At 42.7% G+C, this 25,634-nt stretch overlaps 1 protein-coding gene across 2 annotated transcripts in view; it reads right to left on the bottom strand.

Annotated features, from left to right (window-relative positions):
- LOC126203819 (sodium-coupled monocarboxylate transporter 1-like) overlaps nt 1-25,634 on the bottom strand; it is a 472,971-nt gene that overhangs the window by 387,854 nt on the left and 59,483 nt on the right. For both annotated transcript variants that reach the window (XM_049938186.1, XM_049938187.1), the window contains exons 5-6: nt 22,511-22,562; nt 6,090-6,157 (exon numbers count right to left, since the gene is read on the bottom strand). In XM_049938186.1, the coding sequence (XP_049794143.1) occupies nt 6,090-6,157; nt 22,511-22,562 (120 nt within the window). The remainder of the gene's footprint in view (nt 1-6,089; nt 6,158-22,510; nt 22,563-25,634) is intronic.

The raw sequence follows: 25,634 nt of genomic DNA, 5'->3' as shown, positions 1-25,634 counted from the left end.
TGTTTTCAAGAGGTATGGATTTCAGTTAAAGAAAAACATACTTGCTTCAATATCCAGGTTGGCAGAGCAGAGTTAAGTTGCCCTTCGCGTACTATCATTTGTGCGAAACCTCATTTCGATATTTTTAATCCTTCGCATACGAAAGGTGTGAAACGTCTTACGAAACTCGCTTCGTGCATATGATATAGCCTTCGGGTGATTAATGCAGTTCTTCGATCGTGGCAAACTTCTGCGCAGCCAGATGACATTGGCATGAGGTCAACTTATATCACATTTTCCCTCATTTCCATTGCAACATTCTGAATCTACAGAGCGTGAAGTATGTGGAATCATTTTAACACCGGGCTATATTTTAACAGATTACGGGTTGTACGCTAAAAAGGGTGTCACCCGTGGTCTAGGGGTAGCGTCTTTGATTCATAATTAAAAACGCCTTCGGTCCCGGGTTCGATCCCCGCCACTGCCTAAATTTTGATAAATAATCAGCAGTGGCGGCTGAAGACTTCCGGCGTAAGAAGTCAGCCTCATTCTGCCAACGGCCTTGTCAAAGAGGGCGGAGGAGCGGTTAGAGGTTCAGGGCACTCTCTTGTCCTAGGGGTGGGAAGTTGCCCCTAAAGGCGGAAGAATTAGCAATGATCAACGACATGAGGATGCAGAAGGCAATGGAAACCACTGCATTAAAGACATTTAACGTGCATCCACAGGACATGTGGCCTGTAATTGAAGAAGTGTCATGATGATCTCTCCATTGGCAAAAGATTCCGGAATAGTCCCCCATTCGGATCTCCGGGAGGGGACTGCCAAGGGGGAGGTTAGCATGAGAAAAAGATTGAATAATCAACGAAAGGATAACGTTCTACGAGTCGGGGCGTGGAATGTCAGAAGCTTGAACGTGGTAGGGAAACTAGAGAATCTGAAAAGGTAAATGCAAAGGCTCAATCTAGATATAGTAGGGGTCAGTGAAGTGAAGTGCAAGGAAGACAAGTATTTCTGGTCAGATGAGTATCGGCTAATATCAACAGCAGCAGAAAATAGTATAACAGGTGTAGGATTCGTTATGAATAGGAAGGTAGGGCAGAGGGTGTGTTACTGTGAACAGTTCAATAACCCGGTTGTTCTAATCAGAATCGACAGCAGACCAACACCGACAACGATAGTTCAGGTATACATGCCGACGTCGCAAGCTGAAGATGAACAGATAGAGAAAGTGTACGAGGATATTGAAAGGGTAACGCAGTATGTAAAGGGGGACGAAAATCTAATAGTCATGGGCGACTGGAATGCAGTTGTAGGGGAAGGAGTAGAAGAAAAGGTTGCAGGAGAGTATGGGCTTGGGACGAGGAATGAAAGAGGAGAAAGACTAATTGAGTTCTGTAACAAGTTTCAGCTAGTAATAGCGAATACCCTGTTCAAGAATCACAAGAGGAGAAGGTATACTTGGAAAAGACGGGGAGATACGGGAAGATTTCAATTAGATTACATCATGGTCAGACAGAGATTCCGAAATCAGATACTGGATTGTAAGGCGTACCCAGGAGCAGATATAGACTCAGATCACAATATAGTAGTGATGAAGAGTAGGCTGAAGTTCAAGACATTAGTCAGGAAGAATCAATACGCAAAGAAGTGGGATACGGAAGTACTAAGGAATGACGAGATACGTTTGAAGTTCTCTAACGCTACAGATACAGCAATAAGGAATAGCGCAGTAGGCAGTACAGTTGAAGAGGAATGGACATCTCTAAAAAGGGTCATCAGAGAAGTTGGGAAGGAAAACATAGGTACAAAGAAGGTAGCTGCGAAGAAACCCTGGGTAACAGAAGAAATACTTCAGTTGATTGATGAAAGGAGGAAGTACAAACATGTTCCGGGAAAATCAGGAATACAGAAATACAAGTCGCTGAGGAATGAAATAAATATGAAGTGCAGAGAAGCTAAGACGAAATGACTGCAGGAAAAATGTGAAGACATCGAAAAAGATATGATTGTCGGAAGGACAGACTCAGCATACAGGAAAGTCAAAACAACCTTTGGTGACATTACAAGCAACGGTGGTAACATTAAGAGTGCAACGAGAATTCCACTGTTAAATGCAGAGGAGAGAGCAGAGAGGTGGAAAGAATACATTGAAACCCTCTATGAGGGTGAAGATTTGTCTGATGTGATAGAAGAAGAAACAGGAGTTGATTTAGAAGTGATAGGGGATCCAGTATTGGAATCGGAATTTAAAAGAGCTTTGGACGACTTACGGTCAAATAAGGCAGAAGGGATAGATAACATTCCATCAGAATTTCTAAAATCATTGGGGGAAGTGGCAACAAAACGACTATTCACGTTGGTGTGTAGAATATATGAGTCTGGCGACATACCATCTGACTTTCGGAAAAGCATCATCCACACGATTCCGAAGACGGCAAGAGCTGATAAGTGCGAGAATTATCGCACAATCAGCTTAACAGCTCATGCATCGAAGCTACTTACAAGAATAATATACAGAAGAATGGAAAAGAAAATTGAGAATGCGCTAGGTGACGATCAGTTTGGCTTTAGGAAAAGTAAAGAGAGGAGAGAGGCAATTCTGACGTTACGGCTAATAATGGAAGCAAGGCTAAAGAAAAATCAAGACACTTTCATAGGATTTGTCGACCTGGAAAAAACGTTCGACAATATAAAATGGTGCAAGCTCTTCGAGATTCTGAAAAAAGTAGGGGTAAGCTATAGGGAGAGACGGGTCATATACAATATGTACAACAACCAAGAGGGAATAATAATAGTGGACGATCAAGAACGAAGTGATCGTATTAAGAAGGGTGTAAGACAAGGCTGTAGCCTTTCGCCCCTACTCTTCAATCTGTACATCGAGGAAGCAATGATGGAAATAAATGAAAGGTTCAGGAGTGGAATTAAAATACAAGGTGAAAGGATATCAATGATACGATTCGCTGATGACATTGCTATCCTGAGTGAAAGTGAAGAAGAATTAAATGATCTGCTGAACGGAATGAACAGTCTAATGAGTACACAGTATGGTTTGAGAGTAAATCGGAGAAAGACGAAGGTGATGAGAAGTAGTAGAAATCAGAACAGCGAGAAACTTAACATCAGGATTGATGGTCACGAAGCCAGTGAAGTTAAGGAATTCTGCTACCTAGGCAGTAAAATAACCAATGACGGACGGAGCAAGGAGGACATCAAAAGCAGACTCGCTATGGCAAAAAAGGCATTTCTGGCCAACAGAAGTCTACTAACATCAAATACCGGCCTTAATTTGAGGGAGAAATTTCTGAGGATGTACGTCTGGAGTACAGCATTGTATAGTAGTGAAACATGGACTGTGGGAAAACCGGAACAGAAGAGAATCGAAGCAATTGAGATGTGGTGCTATAGACGAATGTTGAAAATTAGGTGGACTGATAAGGTAAGGAATGAAGAGGTTCTACGCAGAATCGTACAGGAAAGGAATATGTGGAAAACACTGATAAGGAGAAGGGACAGGATGATGGGACATCTGCTAAGACATGAGGGAATGACTTCCATGGTACTAGAGGGAGCTGTAGAGGGCAAAAACTGTAGAGGAAGACAGAGATTGGAATACGTCAAGCAAATAATTGAGGACGTAGGTTGCAAGTGCTACTCTGAAATGAAGAGGTTAGCACAGGAAATGAATTCGTGGCGGGCCGCATCAAACCAGTCAGTAGAGTGATGACAAAAAAAAAAAAAAAAAAAAAAAAAATGCTAAAAAAAGGAATCATATGACTTTTTTTAGCAATATTTACTGTGTTAAGTGACGGCAGGGTTTTAAAATTTTGTGAAACTTCAGGAATCTTCCTGAATAGTTTTAAGATCTTAATGCAATGGAGAATGGCTGCCTCTTTTCATTTTTTTATTTCAATGGTCACTCAGCCACTTCTTTGCAATTAACAAATTGAAATACACTACTGGCCATTAAAAATGATACACCAAGAAAAAATGCAGATGATAAACGGGTATTCATTGGACAAATATATTATACCAGAACTGAGATGTGATTACATTTTCACGCAGTTTGGGTGCATAGAACTTGAGAAACCAGTACCCAGAACAACCACCTCTGGCCGTAATAACTGCCTTGAAACGTCTGTGCATTGAGTCAAACACAGCTTGGATGGCGTGTACAGGTATAGCTGCCCATGCAGCTTCAACACGATACCACAGTGCATGAAATGTAGGGACTGGCGTATTGTGACGAGCCATTTGCTCGGCCACCATTGACCAGACGTTTTCAGTTGGTGAGAGATCTGGAGAATGTGCTGGCCAGGGCAGCAGTCGAACATTTTCTGTATCCAGAAAGGCCCGTACAGGTCCTTCTTGCTGATAAGTAGGGTTTCGTAGGGATCGAATGAAGGGTAGAGCCACGGGTCGTAACACATCTAAAATGTAACTTTGACTGTTCAAAGTGCCGTCAATGCGAACAAGAGGTGACCGAGACGTGTAACCAATGGCACCCCATACCATCATGCCAGGTGATACGCCAGTATGGCGATGACGAATACACACTTCCAATGTGCGTGCACCGCGATGTCGCCAAACTCTGATGCGACCATCATGATGCTGTAAACAGAACCTGGGTTCATCCGAAAAAATGACGTTTTGCCATTCGTGCACCCAGGTTCGTCGTTGAGTACACCATCGCAGGCGCTCCTTTCTGTGATGCAGCGTCAAGGGTAACCGCAGCCATGGTCTCCGAGCTGATAGACCATGCTGCTGCAAACGTCGTCGAACTGTTCCGCAGTTGGTTGTTGTATTGCAAACGTCCCCATCTGTTGACTCAGGAATCGAGACGTGAGTGCACGATACGTTACAGCCATGCGGATAAGATGCCTGTCATCGCGACTGCTAGTGATACGAGGCCGTTGGGATCCAGCACGGCGTTCCGTATTACCCTCCTGAACCCACCGATTCCATATTCTGCTAACAGTCATTGGATCTCGACCAACGCGAGCAGCAATGTCGCGATACGATAAACCGGAATGGGAATAGGCTACAATCCGACCTTTATCAATGTCGGAAACGTGATGCTACGCATTTCTCCTCCTTACACGAGACAACAGAGCAACGTTTCATCAGGCAACGCCGGCCAACTGCTGTTTGTGTATTGAAATGGGTTGTAAACTTTCCTCATGTCAGCACGTTGTAGGTGTCGCCACCGGCGCCAACCTTGTGTGAATGCTCTGAAAAGCTAATCATTTCCATATCACAGCATCTTCTACCTATTGGTTAAATTTCTAGTCTGTAGAACGTCATCTTCGTGGTGTAACAATTTTAATGGTCAGTAGTGTACAGTTGTTTTCCGATAGTAATTTTATTTAAGAACAGTTTTCTTTCCTAACTGTTGCAGATTTTTGAAACTCATGTGTCTATGTGGGTATCTATGGTGGAGAGGGAGGATGTATATGTGTCTCATGCTCTACAAAGTCCTTGATGTAAATTACTAACTTTCTTGCTATTACTACAGTGATCAGGCAGCTACATGTATCAGGCAAAGATGGGTAAAATATTTTATATTACTAATAAAAGTTTAATTGATACGCATTTTATATCATGAGTCTCACTTTACTGTTCCTTTACCCTTTTGAATGTCGGTTTTCTAATAAATTTTTAACCTCATATGTCCACCAAAAATATTTTGAGCACGCTAATAACCACATGTGTCAGCACCCTGAAAATAAATAATAACCGAATACCACTTACGTGAAGTAAAAAGAGGTGACTGAACGTTGTTAACCCAACACGTTAACCCTGTTAACAGCTACAGAAAGTGAAATACAATTTATACAAACTTTTCAGAGACGACAACTTAATAAGAAGTTTACATAGAGGGAAGCTACTTGTCTCAGTTTGAGTGACCTCCCGCTTTCTATATGATATGACAAGTACATGGAAATAATGGCAAGAGAAATTACATTTACGTTCCAGAAGACAATCATATTGATACTTAATGAGGCTGTTTCAATAGCCCGGTTTGCACCATTATTACAAATATGAAACCCATCCGTGGTCCACGCACGTTATATAATCTTGTGACAATGACTTCCTGGAATTTTACTTACCACGCAAGTGTAGAATATGCACACGGCGCAGACGATCGGAGTCACAATGTGCACGTTGATGCCAGTCACTGTAATTCAGGTAGAAACATAATATTATTGAAGGTACTCAAATTGATGCAACAACACAACAGGTTTAAACATGTTTAGAGGAAATGACGTGTGAAAAAAACGTTTCTCTATTTCAAACAACACTGCGACCAGCTGCAAATCTATCTTAAAATGACAGACTTACGACGTTGACTTACCGCAGGTACATTATCCGATCGAAAGAATCCTGATATCTGGACGTTAAAATGAGGTGCGTCGTCCGTCGCCTTTATAACGGTTTCAACGCTGCCAGAGCTACTTTCAGTTAGGTGTCAGAATGTCTGTGGAGCATTCTTCCTCACTGAGACGGGTGTTACGATTAATCAAGGAAAACCCCCAGTTGGGAAACGAGGCCAAAATTAGTTGGTTACTGTCGAGTTGCAATTTACAATTTATTTATTGATTACTTCAACCATTAAAAGTCATTTCTTTATCACTTGATCAGGAACAGATCCAAAAAAGGCTAGTAGGCATGAGTGCTTTTTCAAAACAATTTACTTTACAGTTAACGGCCTAGCCATTTTACTTAAAACCGACTTTGATAAAGCATTTAATAACAAATTAAAACTTTCCAAGTAATGAAACTAAAAAAAAAAACACCAATTTGTATACAATTTCGCTACCGAACATGTAGGGAGCCCACTCCTTTTAAACTTTGGCACAACAAGATATTAAATTACAAGGGATCGCTAACAGGAAGACAAAACTAGCATTTTTAAAAGATGCCAAGTAGAATAAAGCAATCAAAGTAAAGATACAATCATTCACCTTTTACAATAACTAACAATTTTAAAGCCACGAGTTTTAAAAACCCACCAATGAAAGGCAAACTTAACCTTTTTAAACAGTGGCCAAAACAATCAGAGTAAAATACAACCACTTAACATTTTACAATAACTAACAACTTTAATACCATGTCCTGCCACCAAAATGTCCTGGGACAGAAATAATTAACCGACCGTGTGTAAGGGCGGCCACAATTGTCTCCCGAAGGATGCTCAGGCTAGAAGCGGTCTAACAGACCCACAACGCCTCACATTCAGCAATCACATCGACCTCACGCGAGGCCAGGAGGGAGGAGGAATCAAATGAGGAACCATAATCCCTGCCCAAAACTACACTTCCTCCCAGGCAGTACTGTCTATAAATACACCGGCGACAGGGACAGGAAACCCGAACGCAGGAGGCCACAAGGCAGAAAAGTCGCAGGTTGCACAAACCAAAATTCTTCAGTTAACATCCAAACCTTTATCAGAGAAACAGCAGGTCAACTCCGATGCAAAGGTTCCTCACACCCGACCGTGTACACGTCGCCAGCATACCCAACTGGGCATAGTCACGCAGCCACGCGCTCTGTCACCGGAGCCCTCGTCTCCTCTGCACTCACGGCGGCGAAATACCACTCCTCAGGTTAGGAGAGTTACTAGTCCATCATTCCCGCCTGCAGACGGAAAATTCAAAGACATTCGTTGCCGCTCCCACCAAGTAGTGACTCGGAACCACAGCCGTGGCCCCCGGGTGTTCACAGCAAGAGCTTACAGCCTTGTCCCGTCAACTCGTCCCACTCGTCTCGCACCGCCAGGATAGACCACGCGGCTTCTCGGAACAACAGCCAACTCTTCACCGCCACGCCACGCCGCGGTCTCATCGTACGATATTCTCTAATTCCCCATTTTAAAAACCGACCTACCGAATCGTCACCGCTAAGCAACCAACCGGCCATCCCCCCCAAAGATCTTATTCCCTTACACAAGGCTAACAGGAAGCAACGACTCGAAGATCGATAAGACCAGACACGCCGCCAGAGTGGAATCTCAACAGAATCGCACGCAGCATAACGATAAATATGAAAGAATCAATTAACGATGGAACGGAAGGACTCAAAACAATCTTTACAGCGCGATATATGTTGAAAGCCGACACACGGCTCACTCAAGAACCAAAACCAGAGCAGATGATGATTTTGGACCATGGGGTCTGGAGCTAAGTCAATGTTGTAACTCATTCCAAACTGATTTCATTAGTTCAGGACGACGGGACGGCACTTCACGGTTTTTATTGTCTATAAACTATTGTTTCGCAGATACTGCTTCACCACAGAGTTCATTATCATTCTGATAAAATCATTGTCTACAACTGATATTCTACTGAATGTACCACACATTGCTGTAAAATGTATTCATATCCTTCCACATTTGGTGTTTTGTTAAGCGCTATGAGGAAATCATACCTTAATCACGAGGAACCCCCACATACTGAATCACCACGTCTTCCGTACTTTACTGTTGGCACTACACATAACGGTACGTAACTTTTCCAGTAGAGACGATATAAAATGTATACTGGCAATGGCAAGGAAAGCGTTTCTGAAGAAGAGAAATTTCTTAACATCGATTATAGATTTAAGTGTCAGTAAGACGTTTCTGAAAGTATTTGTATGGAGTGTAGCCATGTATGGAAGTGAAACATGGACGATAAACAGTTTGGACAAGAAGAGAATAGAAGCTTTCGGAATGTGGTGTTACAGAAGAATGCTGAAGATTAGATGGGTAGATCGCATAACTAATGAGGAGGTATTGAATAGGATTGCGGAGAAGAGGAGTTTGTGGCACAACTTGACTAGAAGAAGGGATCGGTTGGTAGGACACGTTCTGAGGCATCAAGGGATCACCAGTTTAGTATTGGGGGCAGCGTGGAGGGTAAAAATCGTAGAGGGAGACCAAGAGATGAATACACTAAGTAGATTCAGAAGGATGTAGGCTGCAGTAGGTACTGGGAGATGAACACTGCACAGGATAGAGTAGCATGGAGAGCTGCATCAAACCAGTCTCAGGACTGAAGGCCACAACAACAACAACAACAACAACTTTTCCAGGCATTCGACAAACCCAAACCTTTCCATCGGAGTACCACAGCTATAGCGTGATTTATCGCTCCAAATTACTCGTTTCCTGACATACATTGTCCAGTGCCGTCGCTGTTTACACCATCTCCAGTGTCGCTTGGCGCTGACGAGGGAAATACAGGTGATCTTGAGGTCGTCCTCGAAGGATATGTTCAGTGTGTGACATGACTGGAATATTTTGATCTTCCACCGATATAGCCGTCAAGTGCAGAGCAGCGAGATGCCCAGTGATGGATGCGCGACGCGCTACGGTCGCAGGTTCGAATCCTGCCTCGGGCATGGATGTTTGTGATGTCCTTAGGTTAGTTAGGTTTAACTAGTTCTAAGTTCTAGGGGACTAATGACCTCAGCAGTTGAGTCCCATAGTACTCAGAGCCATTTGAACCATTTTTTTTTTTTTGATGCGCGACGCTTCGGATGTTCCATGTCTGGGTAATGGAAATGTGGAACTCTTCACATGCCATTGTGTCAACAGAGTAACGCGAGTACTTTGAACAGCTGCACTGTCCAAAGCTATCGACCTCCTATACTCCGCTGTGAATCCTGAACTGTACCTCAGCGCGCTAGGAGCTAAAAATGCAGAAAATTGAGATATCTATCTCAGTTCTGATACCAAGTACAGTACCTTAGTGTAGTGTAGTGTAATATATTGTAGCGTACTGCTATGAAGTGTAATGTAGTGTAGTGAACTACTTAGTTCTAAGTTGTAGAGGACTGATGACCTCGGATGTTAAGTCTCATAGTGCTCAGAGCTATTTTCACCAATTATAAATGAGAAAATTTGTGATGTAACAGTAGAGCGAACTACGGTAGAACAGTAGCAAGCGGCTTCTGGATTCCGGGTTTACATATATCAGTGACTCTGAAGGCCAAAGGTTATGTGGAAGTTCTTCTTCTCTTCCTTTTTCTAATTTCTTTTAGAAATTATTATTTTTATGAAGTTATCGAATGTAGACTTTTCTTCCTTAATACTATAATGCGTAGTTATAAACACACATTTGAAAGTATGTTATAATATTTTATGCTTTATTCATGCCAGTTACTTGTGATTTGCAATACAATTTAAGAGAAAAAAAGACGACACATAACAAAGGAATTATCTCAGTGGGACGTAAATCGATAGCTGTAATATACATGTACAGAAAAACAAATGATTACAATTTTAGAAAAGCTGCATGATTTATTCAAAGGAAATAGCTTCGTGCATTGAGCAAGGCTATAAATCTTTGGTCCACCTCTGGTTCTTAAGAATTCAGATATTCGGCTTGGCATTGATTGATATAGTTGTTGAATGTCTTCCTGAGAAATATCGTGCCAGATTATCACGAACTGGCAAGTTAGATCGTGAAAATCCCGAGCTGATTCGAGGGCCCTGCCCAAAACGTTCCAAAAGTTCCAATTTGGGAGAAGCCCAGCTTCCTCGCTGGGAAAGATAGGGTTTTGAAATTGCAAAGGCAAGCAGTAGGGACTCTCGCCATGTGTGGGTGGGTATTATCCTGTTGAAATGTAGGCGCAGAATGGCTTGAAATGAAGGGAAATCAATTGGAGCGTAGGCTGTAGTCGACGTACCACTGTGCTGCAGTGGTGCCTCGGACGACACCCAAAGGGGTCCTGCTACGAAAAGAAATGAGACTCCAGACCATCACTCCTTGGTGTCGGGCCATAAGGTGGGCGACAGGTTGATAATCAACCGTTTCTGGGGCGTCTCCAGATACGACTTCGGCCAGGAATCTTGTTGAATGAAATACAGTTGTCTTCAGTGACGAGTGCCGCTTCGAGCTGATCCCGGGAAACCAACATAGCGGTATCTGTAGACCATAAAAGGTCGATGGATGTCTTCCCAGGATCCTCCTGGAACGATATCCCTCTGGAGGACATCCAACAACTCTGTCAGTGAGTGCTAAGCCGAATAACTGTTTACATAAGGACCAGTTGAGGACCAAGACGCTGTTGCCTTACTCAATTTGTAAAGTTCTTTCTCTTGAATAAATTAGCCAATTTTTCTGAAAATGTATTCGTTTTTTTTTTTTTTTTTTTTTTTTTTTTTTTTTTTTTTTTGCCCATACATTTACATCACATCTTCCGATTCCTGTGCCATTCGAATAATTCATTTGTGGAGATTCGTCTTTTTTGTGTTAGAAAGTATTTGAATTGCTCTTACGTCTAGAACAATTGAAGAAAGTAACAAATAAATGAATTACGAAAGTTCATATGAACATGGTTCAGAAACCGTTCATTAGAGAGAGAATATTTGAAAGCAAACTGGAAACTTTTCTCCTCAAAATTCCCTTCTATTCAGTAGAAGAATTTCTATTATGATAATGAGTAAAAGGTAATTCGGTAGAAATTATTAACTCACATCTGCATACAAAAGAAAAGCCACTGGCAAATGGTTAGCATATAGCAATATTTACGAAATAATTTGTGGTGTGAATATAACAAGACTCGTTCCACATCATTGTGATTTATCATGCAAATGATCCATGGACAAACGCAAGGATGGCTGACATAGTGTTTAGTGCATCTGCAATTGTAAAACAGTTCAGATCCTTAGACGCCAGGAAGTCATCTGGCCCAGACGGTATCCCCGTAACATTATATGCTGACTATGCTACAAATATAGCACCATTCTTATCCATCACCTATCAGAGATCATTCGAATAACGGAAAGTTCCACAGGACTGGAAGAAGGCCCAGGTAATAGCAATCTATAAAAAGGGTCGCGAATCTGATGCACATAATTACCGGCCAATTTCACTGACATCGATTTATTGCAAAATCATGGAACATATTTTGTGTTCAGATATAATGATCTTTCTAGACTCTGAGAAGCTCATCCGTAGAAACCAGCACGGTTTTAGGAAACATCGGACATGCGAGACACAGCAGTCCCTTGTGCATGATATACAACAGGCTCTAGATACCGGCTCCCAGGTTGATGCCACATTTCTCAACTTTCTAAACGCGTTCGACTCAGTTCCGCACTGTCATTTGCTCTAAACAGTGCGCGCTTACGGTCTACCCGATGACATATGATGTTGGATAGAAAGTTTTCCGACAGACAGAGAGCAGTATGTCGTCCTGAATGGGGTGATTTCAACAGAAACAAGCGTAACTTCCGGTGTGCCCCAGGGCAGCGTAATAGGTCCGCTGCTCTTTACGATTTACATAAACCATCTGGTTGATGGTATTGACAGCGGCCTTAGAGTGTTTGCTGATGATGCTGTAGTCTACAGGAAAGTAGTATCACGCGAAAGTTGTGAACAAATCAATGAGGATTTGCAGAAAATAAATGGGTGGTGTAATGACAAGCAGTTATCTCTCAATATTAGTAAGTGTAACCTACTGCGTATAACAAGGCGAAAGTCCCCATTAATGTACGGGTACAAAATAAATGCCCCGTCTTTGGAAGCCGTAACATCCGTCAAGTATCTGGGTGTGACTATTCGAAATGATCTCAAATGGAATGATCAGATTACACAAGTAACGGGTAAGGCCAACTCTAGGTTGCGGCTTATTGGTAGAATCCTAAAGCGATGCAGTCCTTCAACAAAGGAAATTGCTTACAATACGTTAGTTCATCCAGTCTTATTGTTCGTCTGTATGGGACCCTTACCAGTCGGGTCTGATTCAAGAGATTGAGAAGATCCAAAGAAGAGCAGCAAGATTCGTGACAGGTATATTTAGCCATCGCTAGATAGTTACAAAACTCATAGAAAGTTTGAAGTGGGATACACTTGCAGATAGACGACGCGCTAAACGGAAGGGGCTGCTCACTAAATTCCGAAATCCGATCTTCGCCGAAGCATATTTTACTACCACATACTTTCAGATCGTACAATGGTCACCATTCAAAGATAAGGGAAATTAGAGCTCGTACTGAGGCATTCAGACAGTCGTTTTTCCCTCGTGCGATCCGCGAGTGGAACAGAGGGGGGATATGACTTTGGCGTGAATTGTGCCCTCAGCCACACATCCCTTGGTGGTCAGCGAAGTATATATGTAGACATAGATGAAAGTAACTAACTAACTAACAGAAAGCCGTTCCCTGTAGTGTCTCCTGGTGGTGTAATTGACCTCAAATGTGAATTTTTACTCATGTTCTAGTTTACAGTTGGCCATGGGATCAGTTTCTTTTTGCCTTACATTCGTCTGTTCTGTTATAGAGTAACTTTCATCACAACACATCCCGCCGATGTATTCCGTGTCTGACTGATATGCCGTACATACACGGCCTAGCAGATGGGAAACCGGGCACAGTATGTCAGCTTTATTCTGAACGTTGTCATGGGAGGTAGTTACCTTGTGGAAGAACGTTCACGTGCGTCCACGAACGCTTCCAAGACACAGAATCATTTGAGAAGGGAGTGGCCGATGGTGGAACGCCATGCGATGTGCGAACGCTCGAGCTTGGGAAACGACTTCTTGGTTACCTAGTTCAAGGAGAAATGCGAGAACGGAAGCTTGCAGAGCAAAGAGATAAATATACGGAGGATGCTGAATTTTGGAAATATGATTTGGTAAAGGTTGAATTGAGAAGCGAAGATTTTCAGTTACTGTTATTGCTACGCTGTTTGATTGTGCCCAATGTATGGTGTGTTTGAAGACAACAGAGTTTTTGTAAGCTTTTTCTTTATTGGTTTGGGTTAGTTAGTTTCATGGTTCATACGTGGTTAAGTAAAGTCATTAGTCACATGGCTTGAACTCAGAATTTACAGATTTATCGAACCTTTACCATTTCAGTAATTAATCTCATGGCAGAGTCGTATTTTAAGTAAGAAGTATTGTTTATAAGATGATTGTAATAGCCAGACAATGTGTTTCATTATTACCAATACAGTTTTAAAAGTTAATTTATTTTCAATAACTTAATACATTTAAATTATACCACCATCTTCTCACGAGTTTTATTTTCTACTTGTGTGTGTCGCCGCATTGCACTTTGCGAAACACAGTGACTAAGACTGCAGCGTAATCTGCGTGGCATATCCGCCCGTCCTTTTATTGCACTGCACAAGGCTCCCTTTCTTTCCTTTAATTGGTTTGTTGCTGTGCTGAATTTCTTACGTATGTTCATAACTTCCTGAAGTACTGAGTTTCCGATGCCACAGATATGGCACGAAAATTTGTTAGAGTCAATTTTACATTGCACTCAAGACGATAAGTCGATTCATAGTTAGGTGTTGGTTTCAAAATTATAGTGAGGTTTAGTTTCGTTTCTTATGCAGACAGTTTTATGTTTACTGTGCACTGTTAAATTTACATGCGAATTATTTAACGTTCGGAATTTTATTTGGTCATCTAGCGCACGTAAATTCGTAGGGCATTTCAGTAGAAATATTTTGGTTATTTATTGTTTCAAAGTTCGACTGGTAACTTGTTACAGGATTTTCATCCTGTTAGTTTTGTGTCCTGGAATTGCAAGTCATGTATTATGACGTCACACGCTACCACACTGTCCACTGCACTGCGTAACACACAATTACAGAGGATCGTTCCCTTGGCATACAGTTTTTGGTTTTCTAATTGTAATGCAAATCAATTTATAAAGTCTTAGATAGTTTTGGTGACTCTTAGTATCATATAGCTTTTTAGTAATTAAACCACTTCCATTGTTCACGACATCACCTACACAAAGAGTTAAAGACAGGAAAGCTGCCCAAGTTGATTTAAAAAAAACATAAACATTTTTCTTTGTTCAGAGAAGTTATAATCATTATTGAGCATCTCATTGGCTCCTATTCCTTTCCACAACGCCTTGTCAAAATGGTTCAAATGGCTCTGAGCACTATGGGACTTAACTGCTGAGGTCATCAGTCCCCTAGAACTTAGAACTTATACCTAACTAAGCTAAGGACATCACACACATCCATGCCCGTGGCAGGATTCGAACCTGCGACCGTAGCGGTTGCGCGGTTCCAGACTGTAGCGCCTAGAACCACTCGGCCACTCACCCGGCTCGATAGTGCTTCACCTCACTTTACGGGTGTAGTTCGCCAGTATCTCGATAACCAGTTGGCGAACAGAGGGATTGGTCGAGAGGGTCCCGTAGGCCCGATCGCCAGATTTGAATCCAATGGATTTTTTTTCCTATGGGGACATCTAAAGTCCATGGTGTAGTCAACTCTTGTACCCAGTGTTAATTTCTGAGGGGCATATCGAAAATGAATTTGAAAATGGATTCGAGTAAATATGGAAAACACTAGGAGTTTCCCCACAGTGTACGGCAATGTACGGAACGGGATTAAATACATGGAGGGAGTAGGTGGCAATCTTTTTCAATTTAAATGTCTTTCATAAACGTTTAGTTTTTGTACTATGAGTAATAAATTCTGTCATACTTGCAAACGGCGTTGGTAAATGTATCATTTTTAGTAAATCATTTCACACATCTGTAATGAAGGATTTTCGTATACAGGGTGGTCCATTGATAGTGACCGGGCCAAATATCTCACGAAATAAGCGTCAAATGAAAAAACTACAAAGAACGAAACTTGTCTAGCTTGAAGGGGGAAACCATATGGCGCTTTAGTTGGCCCACTAGATGGCGCTGCCATAAGTCATACAGATCGTGTAGTACGTAAAGAAATATGAATGTTTTATGTGGACCACTTTTTTCGCTTTGTGATAGATGGCGCTGTAATAATCACAAACGTATAGGTACGTGGTATCACCTAACATTCCGCCAGTGCAGACGGTATTTGCTTCGTGATACATTACCTGTGTTAAAATGGACAGTTTACCAATTGCGGAAAAGGCCGATATCGTGTTGATGTATGGCTATTGTGATCAAAATGCCCAACGGGCGTGTGCTATGTATGCTACTCGGTATCCTGGACGACATCATCCAAGTGTCCGGACCGTTCGCCGGATAGTTACGTTATTTAAGGAAACAGGAAGCGTTCAGCCACATGTGAAATGTAAACCACGACCTGCAACGAATGACGGTGCCCAAGTAGGTGTTTTAGCTGCTGTCGCGGGTAATCCGCGCATCAGTAGCAAACAAATTGCGCGAGAATCGGGAATTTCAAAAACGTCGGTGTTGAGAATGCCACATCAACATCGATTGCACCCGTACCATATTTTTATGCACCAGGAATTGCATGGCGACGACTTTGAACGTCGTGTACAGTTCTGCCACTGAGCACAAGAGAAATTACGGGACGATGACAGATGTTTTGCACGTGTTCCATTTAGCGACGATGCGTCATTCACCAACAGCGGTAACGTATACCGGCATAATATGCACTACTGGGAAACGGAAAATCCACGATGGCTGCGACAAGTGGAACATCAGCGACCCTGGCGGGTTAATGTATGGTGCAGCATTATGGGAGGAAGTACTATTGGCCCCCAGTTTATCGATGGCAATATAAATGGTACAATGTATGATGATTTCCTACATAATTTTGATGTTACTACAAGATGTCGGCCGAAAGGGCCGAGCGGTTCTAGGCGCTTCAGTCTAGAACCGCGCGACCGCTACGGTCGCAGGTTCGAATCCTGCCTCGGGCATGGATGGGTGTGATGTCCTTAGGTTAGTTAGGTTTAAGTAGTTCTAAGTTCTAGGGGACTGATGACCTCAGATGATAAGTCCCATAGTGCTCAGAGCCATTTGAACCATTTGAACTACAAGATGTTTCACTGAATAACAGAATAGCGATGTACTTCCAACATGATGGATGTCCGGCACATAGCTAGCATGCTGTTGAAGCGGTACTGAATAGCATATTTCATGACAGGAGCATCGGTCGTCGAAGCCCCATACCATGGCTCCCACGTTCACCGGATCTGACGTCCACGGATTTCTTTCTGTGGGGAGAGTTGAAGGATATTTGCTGTCGTGATCCACCAACACCTGACAACATGCGTCAGCGCATTGTCAATGCATGTGCGAACATTACGGAAGGCTAACTACTCGCTGTCGAGACGATTTTCGTTACACGTATTGCCAAATGCATTGAGGTTGACGGACGCCAGTTTGAGCATTTATTGCATTAATGTGGTATTAACAGGTAATCACGCAGTAACAGCTTGCGTTCTCAGAAATGATAAGTTCTCAAAAGTACATGTAGCACATTGGAACTACCGACATAAAATGTTGAAACGTACTTTCCTACGTTACCAAACGTTGGTCTAAAACTGTGAGCCATATGTTTGTGACTATTTCAGCGCCATCTATCACAAAGCGAAAAAAGTGGTCCAACTAAAACATTCATATTTCTTTACGTACTACACGAATATGTAATGAAAAATGGGGGTTCCTATTTTCAAAAAACGCAGTTGATATCCGTTTGACCTATGACAGCGCCATCTAGCGAGCCAACCATAACGCCATCTACTTTCCACCTTCAAGCTAGAAAAGTTTCGTTCTTCGTAGTTTTTTCATTTGACGCTTATTTCGTGAGGTATTTGGCCCGTTCACGGTCAATGGACCACCCTGTATATGTACATATGAACTCTTTCTAAAGTTTTAATTTCACAAAAAAGTTCCTAAAGGTGACACGTTTTATACACACCGAACAACACTGAATCCAGTGTCTCAGATGTGTACCGTGGGTATGATCACCGCACTATACAGATCACAGAGCGTGGAGGTAAAGAAACCACCACCGGAGAGTTATTAATGTTTGACGTAAAAGAAGCTTCATTACCGCATACAACACAAGAAATTTAAGTGTTTCATTGCTGTTGCACAGTTACATTTTGCAGTTCTATTGAATAGTTCTATAACGGGTGATTGTGGTGTCACCCAGACATCACGATGCCACATCAAAGTTGGCAAAGAGAATCGACACCACAGTCGTTAGCGAGGTCACGCTGCCCTCTACAGCCGGCCGGTGCTGCCGTGCGGTTCTAGACGCTTCAGTTTGGAACCGTGTGACCACTACGGTCGCAGGTTCGAATCCTGCCTCGGGCATGGATGTGTGTGATGTCCTTAGGTTAGATAGGTTTAAGTAGTTCTACGTTCTAGGGGACTGACGACCTCAGAAGTTAAGTCCCATAGTGCTCGGAGCCATTTGAACCATTTTTTGCACTCTACAAAAGTGTGTGGGAGGCGCACCTGCAGACCACCCTCTCAGCAACAGCAGCGCCCTCGCAGTGGCTGTCAGTGTAGTATCGACAACTCAGGAGCTCAGCCCAGTTCGAAACCCCAGCTACAGTAGTCAACATCATCGTCTAGGACCAACGAGTAATGAATATTTCAGATGAACTTGTACTGTTATAAATGTCGAGTACTGTTCCACAAACGTACAGTTTGAAATTAGTGCATCAGGTGATGCTCTAGCAGTCAATGACAGTTGTAAATTGACAAGTACTCCTGTGGCAATGAAGTGTGTCAATGTTCAGTAAATATTTTATTCATTTATGTAATAAAGTGAGTTAATATTTCATATGTTTTAGTTTGATGATCTGCTAGAGTACTGAAGGGCGGACGAAAGTAGTTTTGTCTGGTCACAATAGCGATCAAAAAGCTTCCGTTTGATGGAACTGCTGCAGCGTTTATGCAACGTAGCGCGACTCCGATGTGCATACATAAGCACCGGCACGTACACAAGGGATTATTGTGGCATTCGTCTCTTTCCTACATACGTGTGGTAAATTCGGCAATGTGAACTATAACGCCGTTATTACCAAATGCGTCCAAACAGGATCAAAGTGCTGCTACTCTTTTGTTGGTTGGCGAATGACAACCACCGATAGACATGCAACGGTCAATGAAGAATATGTAAGATCTGTAAGGGGCAGCATGTCCCCCCATCTCAGATGTCATAACGTAGAAGTTACGCCAACTAAAGTGAGAGACACTCGAACACCTGCCCTATAGTCCTGATCTCTCCCCACGCGTTTTTATCTCCTTCGGTCCCGTAAAAATGGCCTGAAGTGAGCCGTGGTAAAAATTGCTGTTTTGAAGAGCGCGCCGCAGCGCGTAGTGTGAAGCAATCGCCCTCCGTTTCTGACGGTGACGCCGCTGTGGCAATCGCAGCTTTGGTGTCGCCCTCTGGTGGGAAAGGGGAAAGGTTGCCTGTTCACATTCATTTAAGGGACGTTATGAGCTCACCAGTCTGGCAGTCTGGGTCAGTCTCTCGTCCCCAGCTTGCTAGTCTGTCTCTCCTCCGCATATGTTAGGCAGTTAGTGTCTGTCTGTCGTTCGGAGTGGTAGTATGTCTGTCGTTCGGATCAACCTTCAAAGCCGGCAAAATGAGTCTTTCCACTCCGCCAGTAAGAAAACTCAGCGAGTGGTCACCCAGTCGGGGCTTAGTTCCTGCATCTGACAAGGGAACTTACCCATTGCACCCAAAAAAAAAAAAAAATGGTTCAAATGGCTCTGAGCACTATGGGACTCAACTGCTGAGGTCATTAGTCCCCTAGAAGTTAGAACTAGTTAAACCTAACTAACCTAAGGACATCACAAACATCCATGCCTGAGGCAGGATTCGAACCTGCGACCGTAGCGGTCTTGCGGTTCCAGACTGCAGCGCCTTTAACCGAACGGCCACCTCGGCCGGCCCATCGCACCCCCCTCAGATTTAGTTATAAGTTGGCACAGTGGATAGGCCTTGAAAAACTGAACACAGATCAATCCAGAAAACAGGAAGAAGTTGTGTGGAACTATGAAAAAATAAGCAAAATATAGAAACTGAGTAGGCCATGCGCAAGACAGGCAACATCAAGGATAGTACAGCCCACAAGAGCCGTGGTCCCGTGGTTAGTATGAGCAGCTGAGGAACGAGAGGTCCTTAGTTCAAGTCTTCCCTCGCGTGAAACGTTTACTTTTTTTATTTTCGCAAAGTTATGATCTGTCTGTTCGATCATTGACGTCTCTGTTCACTACAATAAGTTTAGTGTCTGTGTTTTAAGACCGCACCGCAAAACCGTGCGATTAGTAGACGAAAAGACGTGCCTCTCCAATGGGAAGCGAAAACATTTGATCGCAAGGTCATAGGTCAACCGATTCCTCCACAGGAAAACTCGTCTGATATATTCTATACGACACTGGTGACGACATGTGCTTCACATGACAGGAATATTTTGTCGACCCACCTAATTTGTACACTTGGCGAAAGGGTAAAAAGATTCTTCTACCTTGCCCGATTTAGGTTTTCTTGTGGATGTGATAATCACTCCCAAAAAAGTGATGAAAACATTAGAGTTTATCACATAAACTGCAACAATTGAATACAACAGTTTCACAGTCGCACAGTTTTCCCTGTGCATTGTCAAAACATGTTTTTAACGTTTTCAAATTTTTCCGTGTGTAGATCGTCAAGTCCTGCATATGTCCAAGCAAATCTGAACATGTCCTGGAATTTTGGAGAGCGAAGTTGAAGAGCGAAGTTGATTATGTGTGAGTGCCTGAACTTTGATAATTGTCTGAAAATAAAAAAATTAATTTTTCGGTCGAGGGAAGACTTGAACAAAGGACCTCTCGTTCCGCAGCTGCTCACGCTAACCACAGGCGCTCCCGAACTCACAAAATCCTTGATAATGCCTATGTTCCACATGGACTACTCAGTTTGTATATTTTGCTTATTTTTTCATAATTCCACATAACTTCTTCCTGTTTTCTCGATTGATCTGTATTCAGTTTATCAAGGCCTATCCACTGTGCCAACTTATAACTAAATCTGAGGGGGGTGCGATGGGGAGGTTCCCTTGTGAGTCTGCGCGTTAGACCGCCAGTCTGCTCGAGTCTGTTCAGGCAATGGTCATTGGCGGTTGGATCGATCAGTTGGTCGGTCGCGCACTGAGACACAAGATCATTTGTCCGTCTTGAGCGTCGGCGCATGTGATGTCGCCACGTGAGTCCAGTGGGCCGCGGCGTGTAGCGAGGGGTAGTGAGTTCGCGGTCGACACGAGAGCAACAGGAGTCAACCCATGACATCAGTCTGGCCGGTGCGAGCTGCGACGCCGTGAGACGGGAGATCGGCGCGCCTTCCTGCGTCCGTTGAAGCGGCTGGCAGCAGACGGTTTGGAACAGCGATTTGGGGTTGCTGCGCCAGGTCTTCTCGAGAAATCGCTGTTTATTAGAAGTTAAGTGATTGGTGACATGTTGTTTCATTTACTCTTGTTAAATTCTACTTGTTTTCTTGGTGAGGTCACCAGCCGTTTTGTTTTGGAGTCGTCCCACCATTCTTCTTCGTTTGCCCACCCGCGGGAAGGTGGTTGTTCATAAATTGGATGGTCAGTTTTTCTCTTGTGGAGTAGGGGCGGCTTAGAGCAACCTGCGGTTCGGGTTGTTCGGTAATCTCCCTATCCATCTACCATACGTCAGTAGCTGCCCCTGTCATGTTTGTCGGATTTGATGTGTTAACGAATTTATTGCTTCGAGTGTAACGGCCTAATACCTCAAATACCTTTTGATCTTTGGAAACTTTGATATTTTTGCTTATGATCTTGCGAGGCGGTGTCTGTGTACTGTAGAGCATCTTAACTATTGTTTGGCCAACCTTGTAGAATTTTTATTTAAGATTGCATTTCATGGGCTTTTATTTAAATGATCATTTTAGTATATAAAGTTGTCACCCTTTCACCGTAAAACGTTTCTTAGAAGTCAAAATCAAGTTGAACCTTCGGTGGCAAGGTAAATAATTTAATTGTTAGTGTTTTGTACCATTTCCATCCCTCCTACGGGCGATGAATATTTTGTGTGCTTGTGTAAATTGTTAAAACTCTTAGTTTAAAGTTATCTGGTGTGTTGCGGATGTGCACCAGTGTAGTCTTTCAGAGGCTGTTGTGAGTGGTCGTAACTACGGCCCTAACAAAAGGGAGCGGCAAGGTTCTCTGCCCGAAAAATAATACAGTCAAAACTTGTTTCTTTCTGCCTCTGAATAAATTGTAACTTTGATATTTAGACGATGCTTTCCGATTATAATTTTAAATCTGTTTCTTTTAAAAATGCTTTTAGGCACTATTAAAGTGAATAAAATTCCCATTTGTTAAAAGGAATATGGTTATGATTTCATCAGTTACTCCCTGGCCACTACTTGCATGCTTACATAATGTAATTAAATGTGTTAATGTTCTTGATGAATCGCTAGTAAATAAAATAAATTCCTAAGAATATTCTTTGAAAATGAATGACGGTTCATGAAGGGTCCTGTCAGGCGAGTATGTGCAGCTCGCGGTTACGGACTTCTTCATGCAGCAGGGCACAGAGTTTTACCAAACGAGTAGCTTCAACCTTGTGCAAGGATGGGATGGCATCCTCAGTGTTCACGTCATCTTCGCCTGACTAGCATACCGATTCTGGAATGTACGGCTTTCGAAAGGAAACTGTTTAATTGACCCTTATATTTTAGCAGTCAACAATTAACTGCTATATTGTACCACAAAATTTAACGAGGATATAAAATAATTGAGAGGACATGTCTCTTATTGGTGTGGGCTAATAAGTAAAAAATACAGCTAAATATCTTCTGTTTACCTTGATTAAAGGCGAGAGCTGGCATGTAGATAACAATTGGAATCCACGTTATCTGCAACAGAAAATAATGTTTTTCATGTTGATATTTCGTGTTTAGATGTCTGTTATAAATGATTAACTCTTAAGGTACACAACTGGCCATCATAATTGCTACACCAAGAAAAAATGCAGATGATAAACGGGTATTCGTTGGACACATATATCATACTAGAACTGATATGTGATTACATTTTCACCCATTTGGGTGCATAGAATCTGAGAAATCAGTACCCAGAACAACCACCTCTGGCCGAAATAACTGCCTTGATACGCCTGGACATTGAGTCAAACACAGCTTGGATGGTGTGTACAGGCACAGCTGCCCATGCAGCTTCAACACGATACCACAGTTCATCAAGAGTAGTGACTGGCGTATTGTGACGAGCCAGTTGCTCGGCCACCATTGACCAGACGTTTTCAATTAGTGAGAGATCTGGAGAATGTGCTGGCCAGGGCAGCAGTTGAACATTTTCTGTTTTCAGAAAGGGTCTTACAGGATCTCCAACATGTGGTCGTGCTTTATCCTGCTGAAATGTAGGGTTTCGCAGGGATCGAATGAAGGGTAGAACCACGGTCGTAACACATCTGAAATGTAACGTTCACTGTTCAAAGTGCCGTCAGTGCGAAAAAGAGGTCACCGAGACGTGTAATCAATAGCACCCCATACCATCACGCCGGGTGATACGCTAGTATGGTGATGACGAATACACACTTCCAATGTGCGTTCACCGCGATGTCGCCAAACACGGATGCGACCACCATGATTCTGTAAACAGAACCTGGATTCATCCGAAAACATGACTTTTTGCAACTCGTGCACCAAGGTTCGTCTTTGAGTACTCCATCGCAGGCGATCCTGTCTGTGATGAATCGTCGAGGGTAACGGCAGCCATGGTCTCCGAGCTGATAGTCCATGCAGCTGCGAACGTCGTCGAACTGTTAGTGCAGATGGTTGTTGTCTTGCTAACGTCCCGATCTGTTGACTCAGGGATCGAGACGTGGCTGCACGATCCGTTACAGTCATGCGGATAAGATGCCTGTCATGTCGACTGCTAGTGATACGAGGACGTTGGGATCCAGCACGGCGTTCCGTGTTGTCCTCCTGAACCCACCGATTCAATGTTCTGCTACCAGTCATTCGATCTCGACCAATGCGAGCAGCATTGTCGCGATACGATAAACCGCAATGGGGATAGGCTACAATCCGACCTTTATCAAAGTCGAAAACGTGATGGTACGCATTTGTTCTCCTTACACGAGGCATCACAACAATGTTTCAGCAGGCAACGCCGGTCAACTACTTTTTGTGTATGACAAATCGATTGTAAAATTTCCTCATGACAGCACGGTGTAGGTGTCGCCACCGGCGCCAACCTTCTGTGAATACTCTGAAAAGCTAATCATTAGCATATCAGAGCATCTTCTACCTGTCGTTTAAATTTCGCATCTGTAGCACGTCATCTTCGTTGTGTAGCCATTTTAATGGCCATTAGTGTAGTATGAGAACGCATGTATAGTACCTAAGATATTTTAGCGATTGTGAAATCTGCTTATCACCTGAGGAGCTCACTGACAAAGCTACAAGAGTTTTATGCAGGAGAAGGACATATTTACTGGCACCATATTTTCAGTCATAATCTCCTGTAATCTTGTTGCCTCTTACTGCAGGAAGCGGAGGCTTATAATTGTGATGTATGTTTTTCAGAAAAACAGGTTCCTTTCCTTAGACGTTATTGAACTCACTTAACTGAAACTGGTTTCTTAGTAGGGGATTCCAAGTATCACAAATATTTCGTTATTTTTAACCACTTTCATCTCTAGAATGAAACTCCCACATTGATTCATAAAGTATACAACTTATCAGTAACATATAATACTGTCAAACACAGGCGATGTTTTGTAAATTTTGGGTGTAGGTTTCATTTACTTATTGAATTACCTCAAATATAGCCTGCCGGAATGAATTGGATTGTCTGACATATTCCAGACAACTATTCAATATGTCATCAAATTTGTCTTCCTAGCATATTATGAGAGCTGGGCGATATGTTTGCAACATGAGATTGGTACGACGGAGGAAGTGACACAAGTTGAAGAACCGCAATGATCAGTAGCAGGTAATCAATAATGTAAGAAGCTTCCTGCAGTGTTTACAAGAGTAGCGAAGAATTACTGGCAGATGGACACATCGGGTTTAGAGGTGGCCTGTGAGATATATTCGGATGTAAGAGTGTTTATTTTAAATCTAGGGTTCCATGTCTGGTTTGGACACAATTTTAATATGCCACGAATTCACAGTTCACCGTGAGTGACGGAGAGGAATATTAATTGTTTGTAATTCGTCTAGTGTTTGTAAGTAATCACATCAAAAACAATATGAGTTGTAAATGGTGGCTGGAAGTAGATGCAGAAACATCTGACAGAACATAAAGGAAACCGAGATCGCGTTGTTAACCGTTACGTGATACTCTCGTCACCTCTGTTCTGCCAGTTCCTCTATCCTGTTTTTCAAACTTTATTAACTTTGGAAGCTCCTGAGAATAATAAGCTTTAGATACACGATCCAACCAAATTAGTGCAATAACCTGTAAAAAGAATCAGCAACAACCTTTTGGAGCGCAGACGTGCAGGAAGAGAGTCAAGTCGGCACACGGGCCGTGCTGTCGAACGTTACCGTTGAGCGTACCGAGTTCAACGTGCTACTGAACGCTCAGGGACGATGCGACTTGTGCATTCGGTACGTGGGCCCCAACGTGATCGCAGCGCAGTTGAGGGATTTTTCTAGTTCGTAAATCATACTGTTTACTCAACGGGCGCGCGTAAAATTCCCACGTTAGCTCTATTAAAACGCACATTTCCTCCATCGTCCACGAAAATGAAAGTACCATGTCCGATCAATAAGCACACAGGTTTATATAAGTTCCATTACAAACAGTGCGGTACAAATTTGGAATACTTCTCCGCATAAGATGAACATTATTTCATCATTCCCACATTTTAGGAAAACCCCAACGTCAGTCTTACTTGATCACTGTTCCTACCCAATAGCAGAATCTTTGCAACATGTGAATTACGAAGCGTAAAA

This window comes from Schistocerca nitens, chromosome 9 (assembly GCF_023898315.1).
Source record: "Schistocerca nitens isolate TAMUIC-IGC-003100 chromosome 9, iqSchNite1.1, whole genome shotgun sequence".
Lineage (NCBI taxonomy): Eukaryota > Metazoa > Arthropoda > Insecta > Orthoptera > Acrididae > Schistocerca > Schistocerca nitens.
This window is presented reverse-complemented; position numbering and strand designations above follow the sequence as displayed.